This window comes from Micropterus dolomieu, linkage group LG13 (assembly GCF_021292245.1).
Source record: "Micropterus dolomieu isolate WLL.071019.BEF.003 ecotype Adirondacks linkage group LG13, ASM2129224v1, whole genome shotgun sequence".
Lineage (NCBI taxonomy): Eukaryota > Metazoa > Chordata > Actinopteri > Centrarchiformes > Centrarchidae > Micropterus > Micropterus dolomieu.
The window spans coordinates 28,401,621-28,429,259 of NC_060162.1; the positions used below are offsets into that span (position 1 = coordinate 28,401,621).

At 41.4% G+C, this 27,639-nt stretch overlaps 2 protein-coding genes across 3 annotated transcripts in view; both read left to right on the forward strand.

The window, feature by feature from the left end:
* Window positions 1-853: 853 nt before the first annotated feature.
* slc25a25b (solute carrier family 25 member 25b) lies at window positions 854-23,635 on the forward strand. 2 transcript variants are annotated; one of them, XM_046066817.1, is made up of 11 exons: window positions 854-1,768; window positions 10,780-10,906; window positions 11,172-11,259; window positions 14,469-14,580; window positions 15,225-15,383; window positions 15,521-15,673; window positions 15,751-15,858; window positions 16,156-16,323; window positions 16,417-16,567; window positions 17,036-17,235; window positions 23,157-23,635. In XM_046066817.1, exons 1-10 carry the CDS (start codon window positions 1,415-1,417, stop codon window positions 17,218-17,220), a joined length of 1,605 nt encoding a protein of 534 aa, XP_045922773.1. In that variant the 5' UTR covers window positions 854-1,414; the 3' UTR covers window positions 17,221-17,235; window positions 23,157-23,635. The 2 variants fall into 2 exon arrangements, with proteins under 2 accessions (XP_045922773.1, XP_045922772.1); XM_046066816.1 differs by having other exon boundaries at window positions 17,036-23,635.
* Window positions 23,636-25,625: 1,990 nt separating this feature from the next.
* uap1l1 (UDP-N-acetylglucosamine pyrophosphorylase 1, like 1) overlaps window positions 25,626-27,639 on the forward strand; it is a 32,501-nt gene continuing 30,487 nt past the window's right edge. The window contains exon 1 of the mRNA XM_046067581.1: window positions 25,626-26,531. Coding sequence (XP_045923537.1) covers window positions 26,252-26,531 — 280 coding nt within the window. The 5' untranslated portion in view covers window positions 25,626-26,251. The remainder of the gene's footprint in view (window positions 26,532-27,639) is intronic.

Below are 27,639 nucleotides of genomic sequence, written 5' to 3' on the forward strand. Positions count from 1 at the left end.
CAATAATTGCAAAACTTATGCTGTGCTATTAGCCCTCCAATAAAGGACTAGTTCAAATGCAAAAGTTATAATGTTTTAGTATAATGTTAGTATAACGTTTTTGGTTGAAATGTATTGCTTCAACTGTATCATGTACGGTAAATGAGTTTCAAGAAGTGAGATGAAACCAGGAACAGACTCTGCCGGCCTGATCTCCTCTGGTAGACTCTGGTAGACTGTTCCAGAGATTGACAGCAAAGGCCCTGTCTCCTTAGGTTTTTAGCCTATACCTCGCAATAGCAACACCCTACCAGAAGATCTCAGTATGCCCTGGCTCATAGGGGATAAAAACTCAGAGATGCAAGATGCAAGCCCATGCCTGCTCTTCAAAGTAATTAGAGGGAACTGGAAACCGTGTTTGCATCGCAGCGAAAAATCGAGTGTTATTCCATCTCAGTATGTAGGTTTCTGCTGAGAGACTTACTTTTCACTTTTGACAGTGTTTTCCCAGCATCAAGAGAGATTTGATAACTGGATACATTTTACTTAAAACTTAAAAGAAGAGAAATGATCCTCCACTTGCACACAAAAACTTGGGCTGGGAGAAAAACCTTTTCCCTTAGCACCTAGGCCTACACCCTTTAGAAATCTGATGAGTTTGGTTTAATAAACAGCCATTTTATTCCATAATATTATATTCTCATTAAATATTCTCCGTTTTCCATTCACGTTTTTCATGGATTCCTTCCTTTAAGGCATGTCCCGTCCTTCAAATGAGTCATCTGATTGCAGGCCAGTTAATACTCAGTAATATAACTCAGTAAATTCCTTTAACCTCTGTCACGCTGTGTTCTCGCGTTGTACAACGAGATTTCTGGCGCACCCGGTTCTAATGCAACATCTTTCTCTTCTCAACGGACGGCAAGTGAACAGCACTTAAACATCGGGATAAACACCTGATCCATCACGGTCTTTAAAACAAGAGGGTCTTTTTTCGTGATGTGCGACACACGAGCTCTGCATAAGCTCAAACGTTCGATTCTGTGAGGTATTTTAACTTACGGTCCGCTGACCGCCCAAGATCCTCACATTTCAGCACGTCTCGCTTCGCCGGTGTCTGGGCTGTAACATTTGGCTAACGGTGAACACGCTAGCTAGATAAGCTGATTTATTAAGTGAAATTACTGAGATGAGCACTTTCAGTCTCACGTGAACTCTTCCGCCGTGTTCGTAGTGAGAGGTCTGGTTTGTAAGCCGGCCGGTAGCGTAATGGAGGGACATGTGACGTGGTAACGTAGTCAGCTCGAGCTCTCACCGTGGCCTCAGCTGCTCTTTAACTCTTCGAGTTAGCTGTGATTAGCTCTGAGCCGGTTGGCACTGTAGCTTACTTAGTTAAGTGTGAAGATATTCAGGACTCCAGCATTGCGGGACACCCATGATGCACCAGCAGGGCTCGTTCATGCCCCCCTTGCTCAGCGATGTGTCCTGCGAATGCCGGTCAGCTGACACACACCCAGGGGTCGACCCGGGCGGCGGAGGCGGGCGCGCCGGGGACCCCTCTGCTTCCCCGACTAAACCAGTCCCCAGACAGCCCGTAACCGGTGACTTGCACCCGGACCCCGACCAGTCAGCGCATCCATGTGACATATGTGGCGGGCCCGAGCAGGAGCACAGACTGAAGGTGCTGTTTCAGGTCCTGGATGTGAACGGGGATGGAGGCATCTGTGTCAACGACCTGACGATTGGGCTGAAGAAACTAGGGGTGCATCGCACTGAACATGAGCTCATGGTGAGTGGACACATCTCAGCTGAGTTGCACCAGGTGTTGTGTTTTTGTGTCATTTTTCCTGCCTTGATGTTGCAGTCGATGTTTCAGTCTTACCGTTTCCCTGTTGAAATTATTATTATTATTATTATTATTATTATTATTATTATTTAAAGCAAGGGGAAATGACATAACAAGTGCCAAAACTTAGATGGGTTTGCTTTGAATCTCATTTCTAACAAAATGTTGCTTTGAACACCTGTAGGGACGTCACAATACCTTTACTGTGACAGGACTGCCTGAATGACAGCCATCAGTCTGTAGATCTTTATTTAGTATGATAAACAAATGAAACGGGTAAAATACCAGTTGGTGTTGTATCATTGCCTTTCTATAAACACAGTTTATTGTGTGTGTGAGTTGTATTTGTTGTTGCTCTTAATTCTCTGCTATTTTGCTGGAGTTTGGTGAAATATTCTTATAATAGTGGAAGTAAACCATGACAGTGTGGAACATGTGGATAAACATCACCAAATTAGGAATTACAGCAGAAATAAGGTAGCCATTGTTGTTTTGTGCATAGTAGCTACATCTGGACACAGGCTTTGGTAGACTTAGGTTTTGATTAAATCACTAGTCTTGAGGGTTTTTTTTCAAGCGGATTCCTGCAGACAGGCAGTGAATGATGCATATTTAATTTTACACACATCATGCAGCGGTTGAAGTTGCTAGTTTGCAAAAATAGTAATTGTGTAAGGAAGTCCCCTCTGACCTCATTTGACTCTGGACTGGAAGCAGATCAGTTGTGGAAATCCTTGCTTCTCTGGAAATTTCTCTTTGTTTGTTGAGGACAGTCGCACAACCCTGGATAATGGTTCCCTCTACATGCCGTTTGACATGGTGGCAAATGTCCAAGACCACAGAGGTCACAGGATTAACCCCTAATAACAATTCACTGGTACAGGCTACTCTCTCCATACAACCTGAAACTGTCAGGGGTCAGTGTATCTCTCTATCTATCTTTTGTGTTTTTTTGCAATGAATGCACAAGTTACACCTGCTTGTTAATACTTTTGCAGTTCCTTTTAAACAGTTAATTATTACCTTCAGTCATTATAAAAAAGTTAAAAGGGTTCAGTTACTGTTTGCACATATTGCTCATATTTTTTATACTGTGAACCTTTGCACATACTGTGGTCAATATTTTGCACATTCCATCCTCTTTATTTGAAACACTGTACAGCTCTTTTCATTTAACAGCCAGATATACTCATATTATACTGTACATTTCTAACAAGGTAAATTTGTTGTATGTGACAACATATGTGGCAATAAACGTCCGAAGGGACACAAAAAAAACACTCCAGACTAATTTATTCACTGCTAGCACTGGTGCGACCAACTTTCTCAGTTGGTTTCTCAGACGTGTTTTGGTTGCACCCTTATTTTTGGTGCAGTTATTAATCAGTGACCTTGCATGCTGATGAATAGTAGTCTTAATTTGCATACCCTAGTTTTGCATTGATGTAAAGATCGACAATGACCTGAGACTTGATATTTGCAAAATATTTTAACCTGAACATTAAGTTTCTCTGCCACAAGCAGTGGCTGGCAAAATAGTTCATATTCTCTCATAACCTTCTGCATGGGAGTGTTCAACCTGGACTTCTCACATACTTTGGAGGAGATGTCGGTGGCACCATCTATCATAAATAATAGGTAGGGGGCGGAGGCATTTTTGTCACCAACCTTTTCCCGGAGGTTGTCTGATATCACAGCTATAAACTGGGCACAGCCCATGTCATTGGCATAGGTTGGGTTCTCATTCAGCCCATTCTTCTTCATCACTGAGACCCGGGATTGTGAAAGAGAGTTCCACTTTTGCTATGTTATAGGCTGTGTTGAACTTGATGACCATTTCATTCTCCTCCATTGAAAGATTACTCTCATCTATCCATTGAAAAGAAGTGGCGGGTGGGGGGGTCAGTGTTTCGGGTGATGCATCAGTCCCTGCAAGTTTTGCGACAGCTTTGTGTTCAGTGTACATGAGCCTTCACCACGAGACACATATCAAACACATTTTTATGGTTTTGAATTATGACATACAAATTGGATTGTCCTCTCTCTAACTGATTTCTACAAAAATAATTATCTAACTATGTTACTTAGCCAGCCTAATCTTTAATTAGAATGACCCCACTTTCTGTTGAATGTACTAAAGTAGGCCAACTAAAGTAAATGTACTCATTTTGCTAGATTAGTGGGCTACTTTTACTTTAGTAATTTTAGTAAGCTGTGTACATATGGTGGTCCAAAGCTCCTGTACTAGCGGTGTAAACAAATAGCCTACCAACAGTCCCCTGGTGTTCCAATCTCCCAGTCCGGGTAGAGTCAGCTAATAGGGCCCTAAGTAAGAGCTAGAATTAGCAACAGTGCTCCCGTAAGTGACTTCCATGTTACAAGAGTAAAGGTTTGTGTTGCGACAATCCCCTGATACTCCTCTCCTGGTGACGAGGCACAGCGAATGGAGTTTGAGGTTTGTTAGTTTTTTCTGTGACTAACTGACCAATGAAAAGTTGATGGACTAAGACTCTTCTCGACTAATGGTTTAGTGGACTGTCAGGCAGCAGCCCGAGTAACAGTAGTGTAGTAAACTGTGACTTTCCTCTTCCTGTGATGCACCATGTCACCTAGAAAGAAACTGAGAATGCGCAGAGGCCGATTTTAATGAAGTGAAATACGAGTCTGTTGTTCCTTGGACTGATGTTTGACCAAATTTGACTTCTTTTAAAACCTTCTAAGATTAACTTCTAGATACAAAACAAATACTGAAAAACAAAACATCTTTGTTTAATATCTTATATTATTATCTATATATCTTATATTTCAGTAGCAAGGTTTATGTCTCTGCCAAAAGTAATGTAATTCAAGTTTGGGTCTTTTTTTTATGAGATTTTTTTTTTCTGGTTCAATTAATGCAGTTGTGTGCACACTCAGAGCAGTTTAATAGACAACTGCAGTGGACATTTTGAGCCAGTTCACCAACACTTGAACTGGGAAATAGTTTACAACCTGTCAGGAGAATGGTGGCAATAATGTATGTTTTTATTTTTCTCCATGAACACACACACTTCTGAAGCCAGTTGAGAATGAAATGCAGCAAAGCTTGTGAAGGCTGTCGGGTGAATGGGTTCGCCTGCTGGATGCTTAGGGTGTGCTTGGAATGACTCTGAGGATAGTGGGGGAGGGAGGAGAGAGGAATCACTCAGCAGATTTTTTTTCTGTGAGGGAGGGGTAACCAAGGGGAAACCCTGCCCTCCCCCCCCCCCCGTCTACTCTGGCTGACAATTTAAGGCATAAATTATTTTCCACACTGCTATCCTGTCCTTTATTGGCTGAGGGGCTCAGTCCATCGCTCAACAAACGGACCTGCCAGTATGGGCTGCAGGGATTGGTCGGGCTCGGCTGCAGTGAGGATGCAGGTTTCTGGAGGCTCTCTTTGCTGCATTTCTCTGCCTGCTGATACTGAAGCTGGCTAAATGGCAAAGCCCGTCTGCTGCTGCCATCGTTTTCTCATTCCCAACATGAGATGTTGTGTGAAATTCTAGGTTTGATAAATTGCCTCAGAAGTTATACGGAACGAGCTAGCTAGGAGCCTTTTGTTTTTTGATGCTTTTGATGCCTGTGGACCTGAGCCTAGAAGTCTGTCACTGGAGGGATTTTAAGGATCCTGTGGGAAGATGAGACACTGAGCTGGATCAGTGAAGTCGAAGAAAGTGGAGGAGCCCCCCTCTGCAGTCCCTCGTTGTCCTCAGCTGACCTTTCTATACTTGTTCTTCTAGTTCTCTTTTCTGTGCTTTGTGTTAAGGGTTGTAGTGTTTGAGTAGAGGGCAGTCATCCAGACACAGTGAGCCTCAGTTTGAGGATGCTGCAGGACATGCTGAGTTTCCTGTGCCAGAGCCTTTTTGGCAGGACGCAGTGTAAGCCTGCTGAAACTCCTTTGCCGGGGGAGAAAAAAACTGAGGCTACTGGGAACTGCAGAGAGCCGCCAGCTGGTCTCCAGGAAAAGACTGCACACTCCTCTGATAGTAAAGAAATCAGCGGGAGTAATGTTATTCCAAAGAAGACCACAGTATTAATCATGGTGGCACCACCAATGGATTTTGAACAGGTAGAATAAAGCAGGTCGCTGTATTCTCTTGTCCCGCAGGATAAGTACTGTTTGGTGCATGAAGTTAACTTTTCACTACAGTTGAGTAGAAGTAGCAGGTGAGCAAACCAGACATATACTGTTCAACTCTTTGAACAACTTAACCACCACTCAAAGTTATAGATAATTACAATCTGCTATGTTATTTTTTTTTTTTTAGAATTAAAGTCTTTATGATATTAATGGCAGGTTAATTTGTACTCTGTGTTAGAAAAGTCACACTGACTTTATATTTGAACAAATATTGGCTGGATAGCCATGAAAATGTGGTACAGATATTTTGCACGTATAGAAGATGAATCTTAATGACTTTGTTGAACCCCTGACCTTTTTTATCCAGCACCACTATCCGGTCAGATATTTGTATGTCATCATGGATAGATTGGAACAAAATTTGGTATAGGCATTCATGGTCCAAATTTCTTTGATGATCCCCTGGTCTTTGTGACGAGGCTACCATGCAAGGTGCCAGCTGCTCATCAGAAAGAAACTACTTGTCCAAGGACACTTCTACGTGCGGGCTGGGAAAACCCTGGATCGAACCGCCGACCTTCCGATTATTACAGCTCCAGCCGTTTCATCTAATAACTTTGATGATCCTCTTGCCTTGCATCGTTAGGTCAAAATTTGGTTCCGTTTGTAAGCAAATACCTGCGAAAACATGTGACATTGAGGCCATCAGCCTCAGTTGGACGGAGGTGCTGTAAATGTTAGAATGTTAACGCACTAAACTAAGAAATGGTAAACATACTTGCTAAACATCAGCATATTACTATTGCCATTATGAGCATGTTGACGTTAGCATCTGCCTACAGTGTCACAGTCGCTAAGCACGGCTCTTAGTTTTGTTAACCTATATTTAGCCAGTGTTGTTCCTCAGGGAGAACATTTGGAAGCTGAAGTCTAACCATACTGTTTTGACAACAGAGGAGCAGTTACAGAAGATGTGCCTTGATTAAGGGGTACGTCCTTGATCAAAGAAGGGCTGAAAAACAGGCTTAAAACAAAATGTACATTTCACAAAAATAAACATTCGACAGCCTAATAATCTTGCTCAGAGGCGCTGATCAACTGCATTGTCGATGAAAAAATGAGGCTGCTTCTCGGCTGATTTATTCCCTCAGTAAACACTTTCCTAATGAGTTTATGGTCTCACTCTCTAGTTTCAAGTCTTTTTCAACACAGCATGATGTCATTAGTTCGTGGCTACCTTGTGATTGACGAGTCGCTACCACAGCAGCCTGCCAGTCATGATAGAGGTGAATGGTATCCGCTGCAATGTGCACATCTAGCTAGCTCGGGACTTGTTTTTGGGTGCTGTTTTCGTCTCAGAGTTTTGACCCTTTCACAGTAGGTTCTCACTTCACGAAAGTTAATTGTAACATTTGGGCCCCTAAAAATGTCTTGTTCAGTGTTTCTTTGTGCTATAAGACACTCTATGGAGTCGGTTGTACATTTAGATTTAAGCCTGTTTTTCAGGTATGAGAGGAAATCCAGCATCATACATGAGGGTGAAGTAAGCTACCACTGTGGCTCCGCTCTGTTGCCTCTCAATAATGAGCGTGTGACATTTGGCTTAGATACAGTTTACAGTCAAGCAGCTTTTGGTCAAAACATTGCATACAGATTGCATTGCTATTTCTGTGACTCTACACAAAATATGGTGACTGAGCTGCTAAAATACAGTATAAATAGTTCACCTCATTGCATTAAAGGCACGGCATCATCTAACTGCTTAAGGTCAAACAAAAGAACTGTATTCACTGTTGGTCTGCCCACAGCAGAGGACCATGTCAGTGTTATGCGGAATTCAAACCAAACGCAAATTTAATTCTCGCAGCGCTTTCCTTGTATGTAACACAAGTTACATACACATGTTTTCTGAACTCACCAGGTAGTTCAACCTCCTCGCTTTCTTTTCTCCAAGTAATGTCCATGTCCATGTTTTATCCGTTTTCTATATAAATATGAAGTCGTAGAGCTCTGGGTGCCAGCCGACGCAAACAACAACAGTGGAACTGGATGTGCATGGAAGCTAGCTGCTGAGAAGCTCGAGTGAAGATAAATCAATGTTGTAATCCCAAAAACTAAAGTAAAAAGCTAATTTAATAAAAGCAGTTTACTCCGAGCTCCTCCTGCAAGCAAACGGCGTAGTTGTCAGAGCAGAATCCAGACCGACTACGGGTTCGTTTGTCCAAAAGCTGCAGTGCTGCTCCCTGCTCTGTTTCGACTTTCCCCCCAAGTTTAGCAGCTCTCCGCCGGCCAGCGGTATTTCAATTCCCCCGCTCTGCCTGGCCCTCTCCACACAACGCTCTGAAGCTGTTGGTGACGTCCGGATAATCTCGATGCTGAAAGGCTATCGCGACTCAGCTTCATGCGACTGAAAATATTCAACTCGCACGAAGGCAGATACTGAAGGAGTTGATCTTCAGTATCTGCTGTGTCCAGTCATTTCCTGAGTAGTGTAGGAGTGCTTCACTTTGGGTTCATTGCTGGTCAGTGCATTGACATACTTTCCACTTTTTTTTTTTTTTTCCCAAGAAATTGTTATTACATGGCACATGATAAATTAGATTATTTACAGAGAAAACCATCTCACAGAAAAGTGTGTGTCATTGAGCTGTAGTGCAGTGATCACTGTGTCTGTGGTGCGTGTTCTGTGGTGAAATGACACAGTAAGGCAAACTGCTTTGTCAACGTCTTCCTTGTCTCGAGGTCACAAAAATGATGTGTGTCTTATGTAGTGTAGTGCTGCCTGTGTTTGAGAGATTGACTCAGTGTACTGTAGGAAATGATGACGTCACTTGTGCTCTGCGAGATGTGTTTACCATGTTAACAGTGAACCAATGGGAGGAGAGTGCTCTTTAATCTAAATGGATCCAATGACAGGCAGGCAAGTGGGCAGGAGGGCAGGTGTGGAGCTTCATCTGTGCTCTAATGACACTGTTTTTCAGGAATATTCCACAAAGAGCCAACGACCTGCGTTCTGTATAGTCCATTTACTTTTTAGTACTTTGAGTTAGACAGTAGAAGAAACCTAATGCGTCTGTGTCTCTATGTCCCAATTTCCAACAAGGACCACAATGAGTTTGAGTATTTTGAATCAAATGGATTACCATCTGAAATAAAGTCAGTGTTCAAACTGAGTTTATTTCTCCCATCGCATGAATTGATGACTTATCGTACGTGGAAAAAGGTACGAATGAAAAAGTGCTTAGCTTTCATTCTAATGCTGTAATTTACTTTGCTGGATTAGGGGCAGAGTTTATTTTTGTGTTGTGTGGATGATCCTGTTTTACTGCAATAATGGTGTGACCCGTCTTTACTAAAAATGATGAACTCTGTCTTTATTAGAGGTGGCTTTTTAAAATTCTGACTAAAATTCTGCATCATAATAATTGACTTCATTTTGTGCGAGACTTTTCTGTCTGTGTTTTAGGTGTTGTTGTTTGCCTGCGATATCCACACTTGCTTTAGTGCGTCTCTGAGAAAAATCAACCGGAAGTGCTGGGGAAACTGCTTTTCATTTATAAGAGAGTCAACTATGCAATAATTGTTGAGACATTCTAAGGCATATTAATAGGTCAGGATTTGTGCTGTGTCCAGAGGACTGTTTCAAAGAGAGTGACGAAACAGTGGTGTCTGTGAAGGAGTGCATCAGTGTAAGTTGCTGTGTCTCAGTCTGCAGTCTTCCTGGATACTACCAGCAGATGGCACCAAAGTCTGAAATGTGGTGGTGCTCCACTGCCATCTCTTAAAAGTATTTAAGGTGAAATAACTGAACAGTACAGTATATATACAGCTCCATTGCTTCATACTGTGTCAGACAAATAAAGTATATACAGTGATATACCGCTTTCAACCTGAAAAGAAATCTTGTCACACCCCTAGTGCTTACTAACTGGTTAATCGGTTCAGCACTGCAGTAATACAACATATAATAATGTAAGTTACACGATCCATTCGGCTGCATTATCAGTACTTTTACTTTTAATTCCTTAAATACTATTTGCTGCTAATACTATGGTTTGAATGCAAGACTTTTACTTTTAAAGGTGTATTTATACTTTGTTATAATATATGGCAATATTTATTTAGTAAGTTAAAGATCTTAATACTTCTTTCATCCTTGCAGTTGCATTACCATGGCAAGAAAACATATTGATGTAAATTCTAAAGCTTGCAAAAATGCAAAGAAGTTTTTTTTTTTTGTTTTTTTTTTTTCAGTGAAATGTTTTTTTCTCATGGTCAGTCAGTTTTGCCCCCTTGCTGGCAGAGAAAATACTTTCCAAGTATTGTTGAGGTGTGCTCTGTGAGAGAGAAACTGGCCTGCACACCCAGCCGTTCCTTTCCTCAGTTAGCCATTTCCTGCCTGTAAATATAGATTTATGTTTCAGCAAACTCAATTCCTTGTAGAAATGCTTCCAGTTGGCTAGGAAGGCTGTTTTGGCAGAGTACGCCGTGGACTGTCTAAGATGCCTAATAACCTGATATGTGTGATGGCTGTAAAGTGGTCTGAACTGCTGGCTGAGTCAACAGTGCACAGATGGTGGAAGCGTCCACGCTGTGACCTCTGCTGCTGTTTGTCACATCACTCTGTCCACAAAGCAATAGGGCTGTCTTTAACAACAGTGGTGAATTAGTTCAGGTCAATATCCTTTACGGATAATGTTACTGTGTATACAGCTAATTTGACATTACTTAAATACAAAAATGAGGCAATATTTTTATGACCGTCTCTATAGCTGTTCCTGTCCCTCACGTGCTTGTTTATCAATGGACACAAGTACCTCAAAGGTTTCTCCCGTCTCTTTCTTCCCCCCAGAAAATAGTGAAAGCAGGAGACAAAGACCTGGACGGACAGTTAGACTTTGAGGAGTTTGTTCATTATCTCAGAGACCACGAGAAGAAACTCCGGCTGGTCTTCAAGAGTCTGGACAGGAAGAATGACGGTAAGGAATCTTGTTACAACTAGTGACTTACATTTCTCTACTCTTTCCCTACTCTGCTGTAGGTTACTGAGAACAGATGGGAGTGTCAGTATCACAAAAAAATCAAGGGTTCCTCCAGCGACTTTGTATTGCATTTCCATAAATTTGTGTTACTCACAAGATACAGATTAAAGAAGAATGTTCAATGTTCAGTTTGTAATGCTGAGATAACCCTGATGACATCATCACCTTTGATTGATAAATAATAATTTATTCTGTGGTGCAGGCCGGATCGACTCACAAGAAATCATGCAGTCTCTTCGTGACCTCGGAGTGAACATCTCTGAGGAACAGGCTGAGAAGATTCTCAAAAGGTGAGAGTAGTGCTGTCATCCAGTCTCTATAACGCTAAATAGATTCACAAATCTGTTCATTTTTATTCATGTGATCTAATTCAGAGGAGCTTTGTATACCCCCTCCTAACAAGTACAGGCAAGAGTTGAAATCAGTTGAAAACAGAAAAGCATTGGCACTTTAACATGATGGTCTCATGTCTGAATAAGCCCGAGCTACTGGTATGTAATAATCTCATTCGGTCGGACCTGTAACATTTCTGAATTGAATGCGGTCAGAGTTACTTAAAGGCTGCAGCATGACAGCGTTAAATACACAGAGATTAAATTCACGCTGTGTTCCACCTTTTCAAGATCTATTATCTAAACTTACAATAAATGCATTCAACAATGTAGATAGACCCATAAATTGGTGTTTGGTGGTGGGAGGTGACCAAGGTTAGTACCTCACTGGGAGAGACGGGTGAAAAGGCAGCTAGAATAGGAGATGAAGAGGTGGTAGAACAGGTGGTGTCAGCAGGTGGGTGGATGAACATGGAGTGAATGTCATCTATCAAGTAGAGAGGAGGGATGAAAGGATTACCGGTTTAACGGTAAACCACGGTACAATTCCCGACGCTTATTATTACTGTACACATTTTAATTACCATGATAACCGGGTACGGTGAACCACGCTGTTATAATCTCACAACAAACACTGTCCAGCGTCTCCCAGAAGCAGGCGCGCATGCGCGGAATGCAGCGCGGGTTTCTTTGGGTCGCGGCGGAAGACGACGCTGCGGAGGCTTTTCAGTCACTCTGAAGTCCGGTCGCATTTTAGTTTTTATGAGAGTGCTTATAGTGAACGCAGGGTGAGTGAACTTTTAGCTTTGGTTTGTCTCTCTGACTTGCTAACAGCGTGTAAACTGAAGCTCTCAGTGTTGCTGCTCTTGTAAAAAGGCTACACGTTGTTCTGCTGCTGTGTGCGTATTCGTCCGCTGCACATGAGAACACGTTACGCAGTTTAGATAGGCCGACCAGCATCTCTAGAAACGCTACAGACTCCTCTGTATTCATGTCAGTTGTTGGGCTCATTGCAGTTACTATCACTGTCTTCTAAACACTTATTTGTTTTCATGTAATTGTCCGCGGGGTCATTGTATTAACTATATAATATAAAATCTTTATAATGCACACTTAGATGATTTTCATATGTTTACAAAAGGTATTTGCTGTTGTTTTATTTTTATGCAAACAAAGTGGCAATTGTAATTTTCAATATAAAACTTGTTGAAATGGTTTTAGTGTGTGTATCGGTACACATTTTTACAATCCCCTGATAATACTGATAACCGTGATAATTTTGGTCACAATAATCGTGATATGAAATTTTCATACCGTTTCATCCCTAGTAGAGAGGAGATGGTCTGAGTGAGAAGGAGGGAGGAGGGAGACCAGGAGCCAAGGTTGCAGCAGATAGGAAGACAGAATGTGTAGAAGAGAGAAGTTTGGGGGAGGGAGTAGGACATGAAGAAGTGGTGGGAGACATGAAGAGGAGTTACAGGAAGGTTAGTAGTAGAGCAGTTCCTGATGAATACAATGTTCGCTCAGCTGGTTACCGGCTTTGCGAGTAGGGGGTAGAGTGTTAGTCAGATTTTAACTTCTCTGTCTGGATGTTTAAGTCACAGAAGAAGATCAAGATCAAGTACAAGTGTGTGGGCATCTTCAGGGATGTTTGATAGGAGGATGTCTGATTCCAACAACAATGTTTTGTTTGTGTTTTAACAAGGTTTTGATCATAATCGGTATAGAAACGTGCCCCTCCATACACATTTGTCATACAAAAGAATGAAGTAAAACAAATAGAATAAAATTAAAAGGGAAACAATAAGAATAATAAAAAATAATTATTTAAAAGAAAATAATATTAAATTAAAAGGCAGAGTCTATACTGCCTTATGTTATCTACACTATACAGCTATATACAATGTTCTGTCTCTCAAATTCTAACGGCAAATATATCTGTTTGCCTATTTCTGATGGGGCTTAGCACAAAAATGTTTAATTTCATCAAATATGTAACAAACACAGCATTAAATTCAAAAGAAAAAAGAGGCAAAGTGTGTAAGCAGGTAGAGAGACATTCTCCATTTGGGGGAGATTAACTATTCAGTGCCGCCCCCTCTAAGCAAATGTAAGAGCATTAATTAAGGTTTCGACAGCATAATATATCCATCAGTGACGCAGTGATTGACAGAATATAGACCCATTCCTCTTCCATACTGTCACACTCACCAGGTCCAAATATCGTCCAAGCACCTATGGCTGTTTCCCCAGCTGTCCTGAAAGACAGAAATGCTTCTCTCTTTCACCAAACTAATTGTCTCATTAACTCATAATAGACGATTCATTAAAACTCAACGGAGACAAAATAAAACTCACCAAAATCATCTTTATCAGTCATTCTGTCAATCCTAGTCTAGATGTGTTCACTAAGAGGCTGCTAAACCCGGTTCCTAACCTCTTTCTGGTTCTTGTGCTTCAGTCAGCTAAAAGGACCACTAAGTTAGCTGCACGGCTAACTGAGCTAACTAGCTAACAGCAGTTAGCAGCAGTTATGACTTGATATGTGATATGCTGCCCCTATTTTAGTATGAATTGGACAGGTGGAGAGTCTCAGTTCTTACACACCGTATCTCTTAAGAGCTGCATTAAGCCAGAAATGTTCCATGTTCTGTGTCTGAGAAGGGCTTCAGTCTGCTCAGCCATGGTGCCTCTCACTACTCCTGAGCTATTAAGTTCTGTTTATTTAGCAGAAACATGTTGTTATGGCTCAGTGTGATCCTTGTCTTGTTCGTCTAACCTCCTGTCTGTCTGTCTGTCTCTTCTCTCTGACTGGTCTCAGAATAAGGAGGGGTCAAATCTGGGCCCCTATCTTGTAGTAAGTAGTAGATTCTATAGTCTGCTTGCTCAGCCAGTGCTGCATCTGCTATTTATTTCTTTATTTTTTATTTCAGATTTAAAGCGCAAGAACTATCACATTGACAAATCAAAGAAATGCTGACAATGTGGTGATTTGGTTGTGGCACAGAGTGCTCAAGTAAAGCATGCTGCTACAACATAATGCACTGACCTCATAAAGGAAGCCATGAGAACAAATGTTACCATTATTACCATTAAGTACCAGCTTATTCTTTCTGCAGTCTGAAACTGTCTCATTTCTAACAGTCTGCCTTATTTTACATCCCCAGTATGGATAAAAATGGCACAATGACAATTGACTGGAATGAATGGCGGGATTACCACCTCCTGCATCCAGCAGACAACATCCCTGAGATCATCCTCTACTGGAAACACTCCACGGTAACTCAGTCTTCCTTTCTCCTCGAAAGCAAAGAGCAAAACCAATCTCATCTTTCCTACTACAATTTATCTACAGTATGTATATCATCAACATGCCTGCATACCACAAGCTTTATTATTTTTACATTTTGTTTTTGCAAAGGTATATGGACATTCAGAGAAAGCCATATGAGTAGTGTGTAACTGTATGTATAAGTACTGGTAAATATTTAAATAGTACTAATATAAATAATAATAATTTAATAATTTGATGAGCCTGGTGGTGAATAAGGTCACAGAATGTTCCACCAGAATCAGTTGCTGAAGACTACTGTGCCTCCTGGGACGATGAGTTTAAGAACCGCTCAGGAGGGAAAGTATTGTATCGCTGCATTTGTCCTGTAATACTAATCCAGTCCAAATGCTTTGCTATCAATATCATCATTATGAAATTACTTAGTTGTAATATTTACGTTTTTCACTGAGTCTGCATCAGGAAGAAATAGACCTCCTGGGATAGACACATTCACACAGCACTTCTGTACTTAGGGTTTGTGTTAAACCCGGGTTTGGTCCTTCCCTGTCTGTCTGACTCTGGCTATTTAAAACATCTGTTTACTGTGGATTAGCTTCACAAGGCCTGAACCCCTCTGCTTGCTCCTCAGATCTTTGATGTTGGGGAGAGTTTGTTGGTGCCTGATGAGTTCACGGCAGAAGAGAAGAAAACAGGAATGTGGTGGCGACACCTAGTGGCTGGAGGAGGAGCTGGTGCTGTGTCTCGAACCTGCACAGCACCGCTGGACAGGCTCAAAGTACTCATGCAGGTAAAACCCAACACTCAGCTGTTGAATGAGGGAGTATTTAGGCAGCTTTCATTCTAGACCAACTGAAGAAAGGGAAGTGAATTTGTGATAACTGTGTGAATACATGCTTACGGTTTGTCCTGGTCCCGGCCTGCCAGGTTCATGCCTCCAAGAGCAACAGCATGCGCATCGCTGGGGGGTTCGGCCAAATGATCCGAGAGGGCGGTGTGAGGTCATTGTGGCGAGGCAACGGCATCAATGTCATCAAAATCGCCCCCGAGTCTGCTATTAAGTTCATGGCCTACGAACAGGTATGCACCGCTACAGCTCTGACTGCAATAAGCTGTCATATGTTATGTTGTTACAAAAAAGGGTGTCCTGTCTGTAGATTAAACGATTAATTGGAAGCAACCAGGAGACGCTGGGCATCTCAGAGAGACTGGTGGCAGGCTCACTGGCTGGAGCAATCGCTCAGAGCAGCATCTACCCCATGGAGGTGAGAGGCCGATGAACACAGACAAGACCTCGCTTACTCGCAGCTCCTGACATGTTTGTATGCAGAAACATCCAAGTGTATTTTCTTTGTCTTGTCACTGACGGCCCATTTTAACTTTTAGCCTTGAACCCATGAGGTCCAGAACACACAACTTATTTTAATATGAAAGATAATCCACGACATGGTATGTTAGTCGGTGTTTGTTCAAGTATGAAAGATTTTCTACGACTCTCGCGCAACAAAGTGGAGGCATCTTTCATCTATCAGAGAGCCTGACATCACTTCCTGTCCTCTCAGGTCCTGAAGACACGGTTAGCCCTGAGGAGGACGGGCCAGTACTCTGGCATTTTGGATTGTGCCAAACATATGTTCCACAAGGAAGGTGTGGCTGCTTTCTACAAAGGCTACGTCCCCAACATGCTGGGCATCATTCCCTACGCTGGCATCGACCTAGCTGTCTATGAGGTGTGTGGTTGTTGTCGGGGGATATCTTGTCTTTCTGTTTGTTGTTTCTTTACTTCAGTCTCACCCCTTTGCTCTCCTCCTCCCCTCTGTCAGACTCTGAAGAATTCCTGGCTGCAGCGCTTTGCCACAGACAGCGCTGATCCGGGAGTGTTTGTGCTGCTGGCTTGTGGCACCACTTCCAGCACGTGTGGCCAGCTGGCCAGCTACCCACTAGCCCTGGTCAGGACTCGAATGCAGGGCCAAGGTCAGTCACTGCAGAGCTCTACTGCACTGTACGCTGCTGTCTATTAGAAGGATATGAAGACTTGATTATATGTTCCAGGAACACCCCGAGTGATTGATTACCCATTAGTTAGCCTCTAGTAGAAAACTTTTCTTCTAATCCTAAATCTCCCTCTCTCTCCCGATGAATGCCACTTGTTCATGAGATTTGATCATTACCACAAACAAAGCCCCTAATCTGCTGTATAAGGCTATTTGTTCTACTCTATTTGTGGGCACATTTTGAATTACAAAACATCCACGCCTGTAAATTTCAATAATGGAATTTAGTGCTGCAGAATAAAGCAATCACATGCCTATACTGAGGCCACATTGTAACCATGTCTCTGTCAGCCCAATACAGAGATTTGTTCATCTGTTTAGATTCAAGCGATTAGCTTTGTGTTGGGCGCATGGTTTGATGAGCCCATCCTCACTTTGTTTTCTTCAGCTACCCTGGAAGGAGGCCCTCAGATGACCATGACGGGCCTGTTCAGACACATCATTAGGACCGAGGGGCCCATGGGACTCTACCGAGGCCTGGCACCCAACTTCATGAAAGTCATTCCATCTGTCAGCATCAGCTACGTTGTTTACGAGAACCTGAAGCTCACGCTGGGGGTCCAGTCAAAGTGAGGAAGGAGGCCAAAGGTTATTTTGTTTCCTTTTCTTTTGAGCTGAAGATTGACTGTGCTGGGCTCTAAGAAACAAGCAGCTACCATTCCGTATATTTCAATCAAATAATCAAATTCCAGTATTTAAAGGATAAATGTTAAATGTGAATGAAGAGGAATGTGAACATGTAGGAAAGCCTGTTAGCTGCTCTATTTAAATCATTTAGCAATCCAGCTGTGCTACAACACCTGTTAATCTCTGTTTAGGAAGACAAAAGTTTACATGTAATTAATTGAAGTTGTTTACTGTTGTACCAGTAAAATGTACCTGCTTGTTTTGGGCACTGACATTGAAATGGCAGGAACAGTCCTGCTGGCCTGTGTAAAGGAAGAACCTTTGCTTTGAAGGGCTTTGTTAAGGATATCTGAAAGCATTTCCCATGTCTACCTGGTGGAAGACTTGCACAGCACTAATCATTTGAAGTACACTGTGCACAAATGTAATGTGGACATAACTTTTGCAGGTATGCAGATTCCCTTTGTGCATGTAATATGCTCCTTTTTTATGTAGATGGCAGCTTTGTTCTGTGTAACAAGGTGATCAGTGGTCAAACAAGACCTCATTAAAGAATGAACTTTGCTGTAGTTAGGTCTCAACTAGGAATGCATGATATTGGATTTTTGCCGATATCTGATATGCCGAAATTTTCCAACGGATGCGATATATGCATATATTTATTTCCACTTAACTGCTGAGAACATCAGCAGCTCTTTAGATGGACAATTAAATGTGTAGTGTTGAAGGAATGCTATTTGGCTCCTCCTCGCAAGACTGACGCTGAGCAATCATTGCAAATAGCAACTTTGCAATCTGTTTCACACACTTCAAAAAACCTCTACACTGCAGACATACTCATGTCGCATGTGCATAATTTAAGTGTCCCCTTATTGGCCTGTCCTATCGGCAGCAATGTAATTTCGGGCCGATACTGATGACGTGCCAATATTATTCTGCATCCCTAGTCCCAACAGCTCAAGAGCTTTTCACATCTACAAACGTTAGTGCCATCATTTATCCTTACGTCCGGCCGACTACAGATGACAGGCCATGCATATAGATCACAATCACAACTAAACTCTCAAAAACAATATTGTTTAATACGTCATGCAGATATGTGCAATTTTATGTTGTTGACCTGTGTATTTGTCATTGTCATCAAAATTCCTCAGCAGACATGTTTCTCTTTATCCTCCCCAGAGGGTCAGCCTTTCCATTATAGACACTCCAACACCCCTTGAGGCCTAAATGTCAGTTTCCATAGGCATTTTCATTAAATTGCCTGAACACATGCTAATGCTTCCACAGGGATGAATCCAGTCGTTTGACTCACCCCTTTCCTCCGGCATTAGCCTTATGTTTTTAATCCTACCTTTGGTAAGGTTCTAGGAATAGTGCAAATAGTATGATCTTATCATATTTCATACAGCGTTCCAGCTCTGTCTCTTGCTCTCCTGCTGCCCAAACAGCCACCAAGCTACGGAAGCATAATGCATTCACTTGAGGAAAAAAAATTAGAGATAATTATGAGAGAAGATTTGAAGGTTTAAAAAAAAAAAAAAAGATTTTGTTCTGGGTTTTTTTTTTTTTTATTAACAAGATACCTCAATTTCTCAAGAAAGCTCTCATTTAGCTCGATTTCATGGAGGCAAACATGTCCCACCTGTTTAGTTTAATCCAGTTTTATCTTGGTTTGGCTTTTAGACATTGGGAGATACTCCTGACTTTAAGTGATACAGATAGTATCAGTGTTATCAGTTTAATGACCCCATTCTAAATCATAAAGGCCCATGTTGTTGTTGTTGGAGGGTCAGGCTGATAAGCATCAACAACCGTGGCCTACTCCATGCAGGTCAGAGCTTCCCGCAAGGAGTTTGAGGTATTTCATTAATTCAGAAAAACAGAAAAGTGTCTGTTAGAAAGGTTATAATATCAGTGACGTGACTCTGTAATGTCAGTTACATAGCATCTATCTTAAGTTTTCGAACATTAGCTACTGGTCATACCAGACCAATGAAGGCTGCAGCAGCAAACCCCTGAGTTACTGAGCTGAGCAAGCATGTATTTTGTTTCTTCTATTTCTCTGAATTCAGTTTTTCATTTGTATAGAGTGATTTTTTTTTTAAATATTGTGTCAGCAGATCCAATAGGGCTGTTGGTGTGATTTAAAGACAATAGACATGCCTTTTATTATTAATTGTTTTATGGAGAATAACTCCTCCCAAAGTCGTTAAGCATTTACCTGTAACCTGAGTGACAGCAAGAGAAAGAAGGCTGCAACAACAAAAGGAATGCGACCTGTGGACGTCGGGCTGGTCGTCACAATGAGACAGGATTAAAAGCAGCAGTAGTCATTGATACAAAGATGAGGATAAATGACTCAAGAGCAGCTTGCCTGTTTTTAGATGCCACGGATGTCCACACTGTAAAGCAGTGGGGGCCTTTGCACCCCCTAACAAAAGTTTGAATTCTTGCCATAATTGTAGAAATTTCTAATTAGGTGTCATTTACATTTTCATATCAAGTCAGCTAATTAAAGTTTAGGAAGGCCATGTGTGTACTGATTTGTGCGGAAGAGGATTAAGGAGATTAAAGTCAGAATTCTGTGAAAAAAGTCAGAACTCTAAAAAAAATTTCACATGTGGCCCTAATCCTCTTCCGCAGATTTGACTGTAGTGTCAGCCAAAGCAGGCATAAGCTGTTTTCACTGAAGAGCAAAAAAAAAAAAAAAGAAGAAGATATCTTAACCATCGGGCCCAGCTGATTTAACAAAACACGTGTGATTAAACTTTACTTTGTGTTTAACAATGTTACTACGAGGCAGTGCTGTTGAGGACAGCTTTTTAGTTTGGTGCTCTAAATATGTTGGGAGAATAAGACACTGAGTTTGTCCCTTCAATCGTCATACTGATCTTGCCTTGCAATGTTTTTGTAGAGTGATATTTTTAGTACCAATAATATAACGTTTTGAGGTTAGTGTCGGTAGCTGGACCTCTAAGGAACATTCACCAGCTTGTCGGCTAAAGACATTTTCCATTTTTGTACAATGTAAATAAGTCAGATGGCAGGACATCCAAGCCGAGGCAGCGCTCTCACCCTGACTGATGCCTGTGTCAAATGGCCACAGATTTCCATGAGTGCCTTGCTTGCCAAGCCTCTCCTAGGTAAATGCACCTAAACACTGAGAGGTGGAGTCTGTGGAACATTAAAAGCACTTTTAGGTACTCTGCTTGAAATTTTTTTTTTTTTTTATGTCCGTATATATTTATTTATTTATTTACAAAAAAGGATTAATGACTGAATATGTGATCTGTTGGTTGATCTGTTGGTTGCTGAATACATAACTTTCAGGTGGCTTTTTGATTTAAGTAATCTGTGGTCTTGCTGAAAAACTGAGGCCAGTGGTTTGTTTTGAGTGATATGATTTAAAATTCAAAGCCTTAAAGATGTGGAGTGGTCAATACTAAACTAAGAGAGCCCTCAGTAAAGTGCAATCAAGCAAAACTTTATTTATATAACACCTGCTGCACAGAGCTTGAAGTACCGCAGAAGTTGCAACCACAAAAACCATGTGGCTAGTGTAAAGAAAACTCGTTAGGTAGAGAGGTCGTGTGTCCGAGAAGTTCCCCCATCAGCAGCAATGTGTATATAAATCCCACCCCACAGTTTCCACATACCTTGTCACTCGATGGGGATGTTCTCTGCTATTCTGGACTGTAACAAGCATATTTTTTACTATTAAAGATGTATTTCAACCTATTTCTTGAGGCTAAAAAAATCATAGTTGCAAGGCACAACTTTTTCCATTTAAATAAACATTTCCAACATTTTGCTGGGGCTGAATGCACTACAGTTATTACCGAATGCCACAAGAATAACACGCCTGTGTCGTACATATTATTGCATGTTATGACAAGGAACTTTTCGCGTGTCATTTCCCACCCTTTAGTCTCTTCCCTGTCATGTTATGCACAAATGGCATAGAGGGGGAAAAAAAGTAAGGTGATGTAATATAAAGAGAGACAACACATTGTGACAAGGTCGGAACGGATGGATGGGTCACATTAACACAGGACTTTCCCAGGAGGCCACTGTTCGTGTCCCGTGTGAAACCAAAGGTCAACGCTGACTTAATTTAACTTGCGTACATGAGTTAACTTGGCTAGCATATTTAACTTACTTTACGCATGTAACGTCATGTAACTTACGTAGATAACTTGACTAATGTTGCAGCCAAAGGTGGTATAAAACAGATTAGTCAATAAAATGGGTAAAAAACTGAGAGTCACCGCAACCAAGAGGGGTCCTTAAGCATAAGTTCAGTATTTAAACTAGCAGGCTTAAAGCAGGGGTAGGCGGTTTATTTCAGAAGCATTTTTGTTACATTTGTTGATATTCTTTTTACAACCTGACAGCAATCAAATCAAACGCTCTGTGCCAGTATCTGGCAGTTGCAGGACTTCAATAAGCACGTCCCATTCATTCAGACCGAATGAAATGATTGGCTGGCCTGACCTTCCTGCCTACCTGTGTGAGCACACTGCCTGTGCACACAGTATAAACATGATTTTCTGAGGAGTGGCTTTGGAAGGAGGGATTTTTCGGTTGGATACTGGTAGCTACTCGGCCAGTTGGCACCTGTTGGCTTGAGCAATAATATCAAAGTGATTCTGAAGTAAAAAGTGGCATGCAAAGTGTTGTTTGTAGGAATGCCATTCAGACTTCTGAAAAAGGGTGTAGGATAGTAAATGATGTCTGTTAAAAGATAATTTTGCCTGTCAAGAAAATCGCAGTTTGTTGTACAGCAAAGTAACATTTAGTTTTGTGTGAAACCACTCAATGAGCTACACCTACCAACATGTTTAAGCTGTAATGCTAGCAAAGTTTCATAGCTTGGTTGCTACTAGCTAGGTAATTTAGCTGTGTTCCACATACAGATGTTTCTCACCTGATGTTTAATCCAACGACTCTTGGTCCTTTCATCACATCATCTACTCATGGTAGTTCTTGGACGTTAGCTTCAGTGACGTTAGCTCCAGTGAGAGGAAAAGTTATGATGTCAATATGCAACTTTTGTGTTTGTGGTCTTTCTAATTACATATTTTCACAATCTTATACTTTGACAGTTTAATGACAAACTGCAACTTTCTTGACTTGCAAAATTATATTTGAAATTAACAAACATCCTAGAGTAATTAAGGGCACGGTTCAAATGGGATCAAAAAATTAATTGTCTCTCGCCTTTGACTACCATACATATTTTCCTATGGTCGTCCACCAGAAGGGCAGGGACTTAGGCTCTCCATTTTAAAATAAGTCACATCAAACTCTGTTATTATGAAAATAAGATGATGAAATAATATTAAATTATTTCACACATTATTGTTTCATGTCTATATTTTGCATAAATTTTATTTCATAGTTTTACTTTTTAGCATTTATTTTCTGTTGAATCTTTTGGGGCCCCATATAAAGGTTCTAATGATGACACGTCTGATTTCTCTTCAGCAGCAGTTTGTTATGGTGATAAGTTATGAACCCTGCATTTCAGCTGGAAACACTGCTCAGGCAAAAACACAGTATCAGGAATATATCCTGAAGAATAAACACATTATGGGCAGTGATAGATGCAGCCTGAACACGATGACATCATGTTGAAGTATATGTGGAAAGTAGCTGTTTTCATCAACAGGCAGCTCCCCTGCTATACAAACCAATGTTCCGTACAATCTGTGTGCGTTTGGTCCAGCTGCAGTCTCAGTTGCTGGTCTCCTTGTGACATTCAGAATGCCTGACTGCTTTTGTCAGCTGCCTCACTTGAGCAGCTTTTGAAGTCACGCTGTGTCTTTGTAGCCGGTGGAGGGCTTACATTTGCTCCTTTTGTTTATCCTCATTCGCAGGTTTGGAAGCATATCAGTCCATCCCTCTTTCCTCCTCTTCCCCTCTAAGCCCTCGCCTCGCGCTGATATCATATATGCATAAAGTGGTGACACAGAATGGTGTCATATGGCTGCGTGTACATTTTTTTCCCATATTTTGTACTGTGAAAAGTCAAGCTCTAATGTCTTAAAAGTAGCCTTTACCTGCCTGTATGTTGTACTTACCAACAAGCAGTGGAACTTGAAATGCACAGGATCTGACTACACAAACTGAATGCTACAATGTAAAGTGGTAAATGGTGGCATCGTTTAGAAAATGTATTCAGTATATATATATTTCTATTTTATTTTATTATGCTAGCTGTAAGTGATGGAGATGAAAGAATGCGTATGTGAGTTCTTGTATAGTATTTGTCTGTAGATGCATCCATTGAAAGAATGTTATGATTGTATTTATGCTTGTATATCTCGGTTGTCAAATAAACTAGTTCAGCACTGTTTGATATGACTCCATTTGATGGTAAAAGGTCTGTTCTTTTATAGCGCCTTTCTAGGGCTTTTACACTACGTCACATTCACAAACATATCATACACTGATGGCAGATGGCTGTGGTAAGCAGCAGAACAGAAATTAATTTGTGGTTCTGTATCTTGACCGATGGACACCTCAACATGCAGACTGGAGGAGCCGGGTCGCCGCTCTTTTGATTAGCAGGCAAACGGCTCTACCTGCTGAGACACAGCCGCCCCCGCTGGATTTTCAACTATAACTGAAATCACACCTGAGCTTGCACCACGTGGCACGTTTGTTTTTGTCAGTGCAATAAAAGGCCTCACAGTTATGTGAGACGTTTAAAGGAATATTGTCTTATTGGAGGAACTGCTATTAACATCTGTTGATATCTGAAACGTGTGACAAGAGGCCTCTACTAGACACTTTTTATAAGGGTCCATTAGCCAAAAATGTTTAAAAATAAATTACAGGGTATTTAATTTTATAAAGGAAATTACAAGTACATAAACATTGTACAAAGCACAGTACTCGAGTAGGTAGTAACTAATGTGTGTTTTACAGTGTGTTCTTTTGTAATTTGTGTTTGTCATATTTATAGATACACATACAGTATATTCACAGAAATGTGTTTAATAGATTATATTTATCAATTAAAATACAAAGCGAGTGAACAGATGAAAAATCTAAATCAAATCAATATTTGGTGTGACCACCCTTTGCCTTCAAAACAGCATTGATTCTTCTAGGTATATTTGCACAAAGTCAGGGATAGTGTAGGCATATCATCAGGTGTATGAGTATCAGTTTAGTGTCAAAAGTCATACACCATGGCAAGACTGAGACACAGCAACAACACACAAGGTAGTTATACTGCATCAGCAAGATCTCTTCCAGGCAGACATTTCAAGGCAGACAGGGGTTTACAGATGTGCTGTTGACACTTTTCACAAAGGTTAAAAGACTCAGTGGGCAGAGAGCCAATACCAATAAGCAGCCATGTGAGAGACAACAGTCACACCAAGGTACAGCGTGACCAGACCAGACAGAAAAGTGGGGAAGTTGTTTAATAAGTGCAAAAAACGAGACTCAACTACTTTCAGTCAGTCGCCGATGTGTAGAAGTTGTGTAATACTGTAATTGGAGAAGTAGTAATAGGATCAGACAGTGGTGGAAAACTTACCAAATACTTCCAGTCTTGGATCCATTCACATTGTTCCAGGTTATAAGGTAGATTTCCAGGGTTGTGTTACAAGGTTAGGTTGTAGTTCCACTTTATGTTACTCACAAAAACAAAAATAAACAAGTCATAGAAATCTAACTATTTTACATGGTGCAGTGCTGAGGATTAATTAAGTAGTCTCAGCCTGGGGGAAGAAGCTGCTCTATAGACTGGAGGTGCAACAGCAGGTACTTCTGTATCTCTTGCCAGACGGACCAAATTCATTCACACCAAAACAGTCCTGCGACAGCCACAGCATTTGACCTATTGCTGCCGGGATGTAAAAAGAATTTCAACAAATATAACAAAGAATGCTTCTGAACTAAACTGCCTACCCCATCTACACCAGATACATGTAGTGTGTACAACTCAATCTAAAAGGCAGGAATCAAAGTAGCCTACTCAGATCCTGTATTTAAAGTAGCCTACTTGACATAAATGTGTTTTAGTTTTTTTCACTTAAATGTTTGACCTTAACTGTGCAGGGAGCTCTATGTGTCTGCTGAAGGGGAAAAGTGCTTATTAAACTTTGCATACACAAGTTATCATTCAAAGCAGAACATCAACATAAAAAAAACCTTCAGAAATCAGAACACAAATAAAACCAAGAACTCATAACAATAACTCTAGCTTGTAGCGTGCAACTTGCAGATGGTCCCTGGGGAGCTGATTGGCTCAGAACTCCAAGAAACCACAGAAGAAGAAAAATGCTATGCTGAAACGTCTGTGGTTATGCCTGGATATTAAGGCCTCAAGTAAAACGCTGTGTAAAAACCGGTAAAACACGTTACGATATATATCCAGCACTCTGACGGTAACATTGTGCTGCTGCAGGCTACTGATTTTCAATCCACACGTAAACTAATTTCATTTAATGAAAGATGCTGAGTCATCACGTCTTTCTCACGGTCTCATGCTCACTGCTGACTGACTGAGAGGAAGTTTACATTCTCCCTTATTTGTAGAATTTAAACTGCAGTTTGTTTGTTTTAATTATTATTCTATTATTTTATACTGTATCAGAAAAAAACAGTTCTTCTGTGAATGTTTTATTTCACGCCTGCTTCGGTAATGTAAACGTCTTCCGTACCAATAAAGCCTCTTTGAATAGAAGTAGTGTACTCCTCGGTTTGCAGAAAGCGGTCAGACATGTTTGGCCGTTCCTGTAAACCTGACTGCACACACAGGTTTCTTTCATCCGGCTGCAGCAGCATATCCTGTCATATGTGAGTGTTTCACCCTTCACCACAGAATCCTTCTTTGGATCCGCAGTCACGAGTTCCTGACACGCGGTCATTTCCTACAAAATACCGCACTCCTACAGCACATACAGGCTGCTGAGAGACTCGATGTGTTCACGGTGCGCTTTGTTGCCGACACAAAATGCTTTCCTTGAAGCAAGTGGAGCAGAGTTTGGAGAATGCAGGACAGGCTCACGTCCTGCAGTTCTGGAAGGAGCTCTGTGAGGAGGAGAGGGACCGTTTCCTCACGGAGCTGTCTCAGCTGGACCTAAAAGGACTGAAGGAGCACTGTGAAGGGGCTGCGAGGGCGGCAGCCTCCCCGTCTGCTAGCCTGGATCAGCACATAGAGCCAGTCCCTCCGGAGTTCATCGGCAGCGTGAGGAAAAGTGACAGAAACTCTCTAGCAGAGTGGGAAAATGAAGGTGGGTGGCAATAGCACTGGTGCTGTTTTTTAGAGGGATTACGGTAACCAGTGAGTACTTTAGAGAAGTGGGTAAAGTAAAACAAGAGGAAGATGGCGCCAGGATAACGTTACTGAGTAACATCAGATGTTTAAACTACGGATCCCCTCCGCGTTGGTCTTAGTGTTATCACTAATGTACTATAGATGTAACATTTAGCTGCAGTACCCATAAGGCAGTCAGATTAAATTAATAAGCTTGATCAGTCACTGCACTAACGTTACTTCCAGAGGTGGAAAGTAACTAGGTTTTTACTCCAGTAACGTTACAGTTTTTTGATGTAGTTGTAATTTGAGTTTGACGTTTTACACTACTTTAAATATCTGCTTAACTACATTTCAGTGGGGAATGTTGTCTTTTAATTTACTTCACTACATGTAGTAGCAAGCACACTAGAGGATCATGGAGCTGATATTGGGTCCGATTCGCTCCTCCCAACAATCCTGTTCCCGAGCCGAGGCAGGTCTTAACTGATTGGCCCAAATGATCCTGTAGTGTGAGTGGTTTACAGATATCATCTTAAAGAGGTCAAATTATGCTTTTTGGCTTTTCCCTCTCCTTTATTCAGTTAGATATCTTTTCTGCGCATGTAACACGTTTGCAAAGTGAAAAAGCCCAAAGTCCAGTCCAAAGTGAGTTCCCATCTCCCACAGGAAACTCTGTTCTGAACTGCCTGAAAACAGCTCGTTTGTAGTCCAGCCTATGACATCTTCTTCTTCTTCTTCTACTGGCTTTCCGGCAGACTAGATGCCTTACGGCATATTGCTGCCACCCACAGTTCAGTCTCGGTATCGCTTTATAGCACCTTCATTCTCAGAGGGCTAATCCTGTTGCAGATATAAAATCCATGACTGCTTCCACTATCCTTGATTGGTTCTCATGAGGATTCAAAATATCTCTCAATGTCACTGCTTGTAATCCATCTCCTGATACCTCAGAATAAAGTTGTTCTCTTTGCCTTTTATACTGTTGACATTCCATAAACACATGATTAACAGTCTGTTGTTGATTGCAGGTTCTACAGAGCCCATCCTCATGTTTGCCTATCTTCGCTAGATCCCATGCAAAT

Excerpts from the sequence above, each read along its gene's own strand:
- slc25a25b (XM_046066816.1), top strand. The coding sequence starts at position 1,415 with ATGATGCACCAGCAGGGCTCGTTCATGCCCCCCTTGCTCAGCGATGTG. Across the intron at positions 11,260-14,468 it reads GCTGAGAAGATTCTCAAAAG|TATGGATAAAAATGGCACAA; the intron begins GTGAGAGTAGTG and ends TTACATCCCCAG. Across the intron at positions 15,384-15,520 it reads GGCTCAAAGTACTCATGCAG|GTTCATGCCTCCAAGAGCAA; the intron begins GTAAAACCCAAC and ends CCGGCCTGCCAG.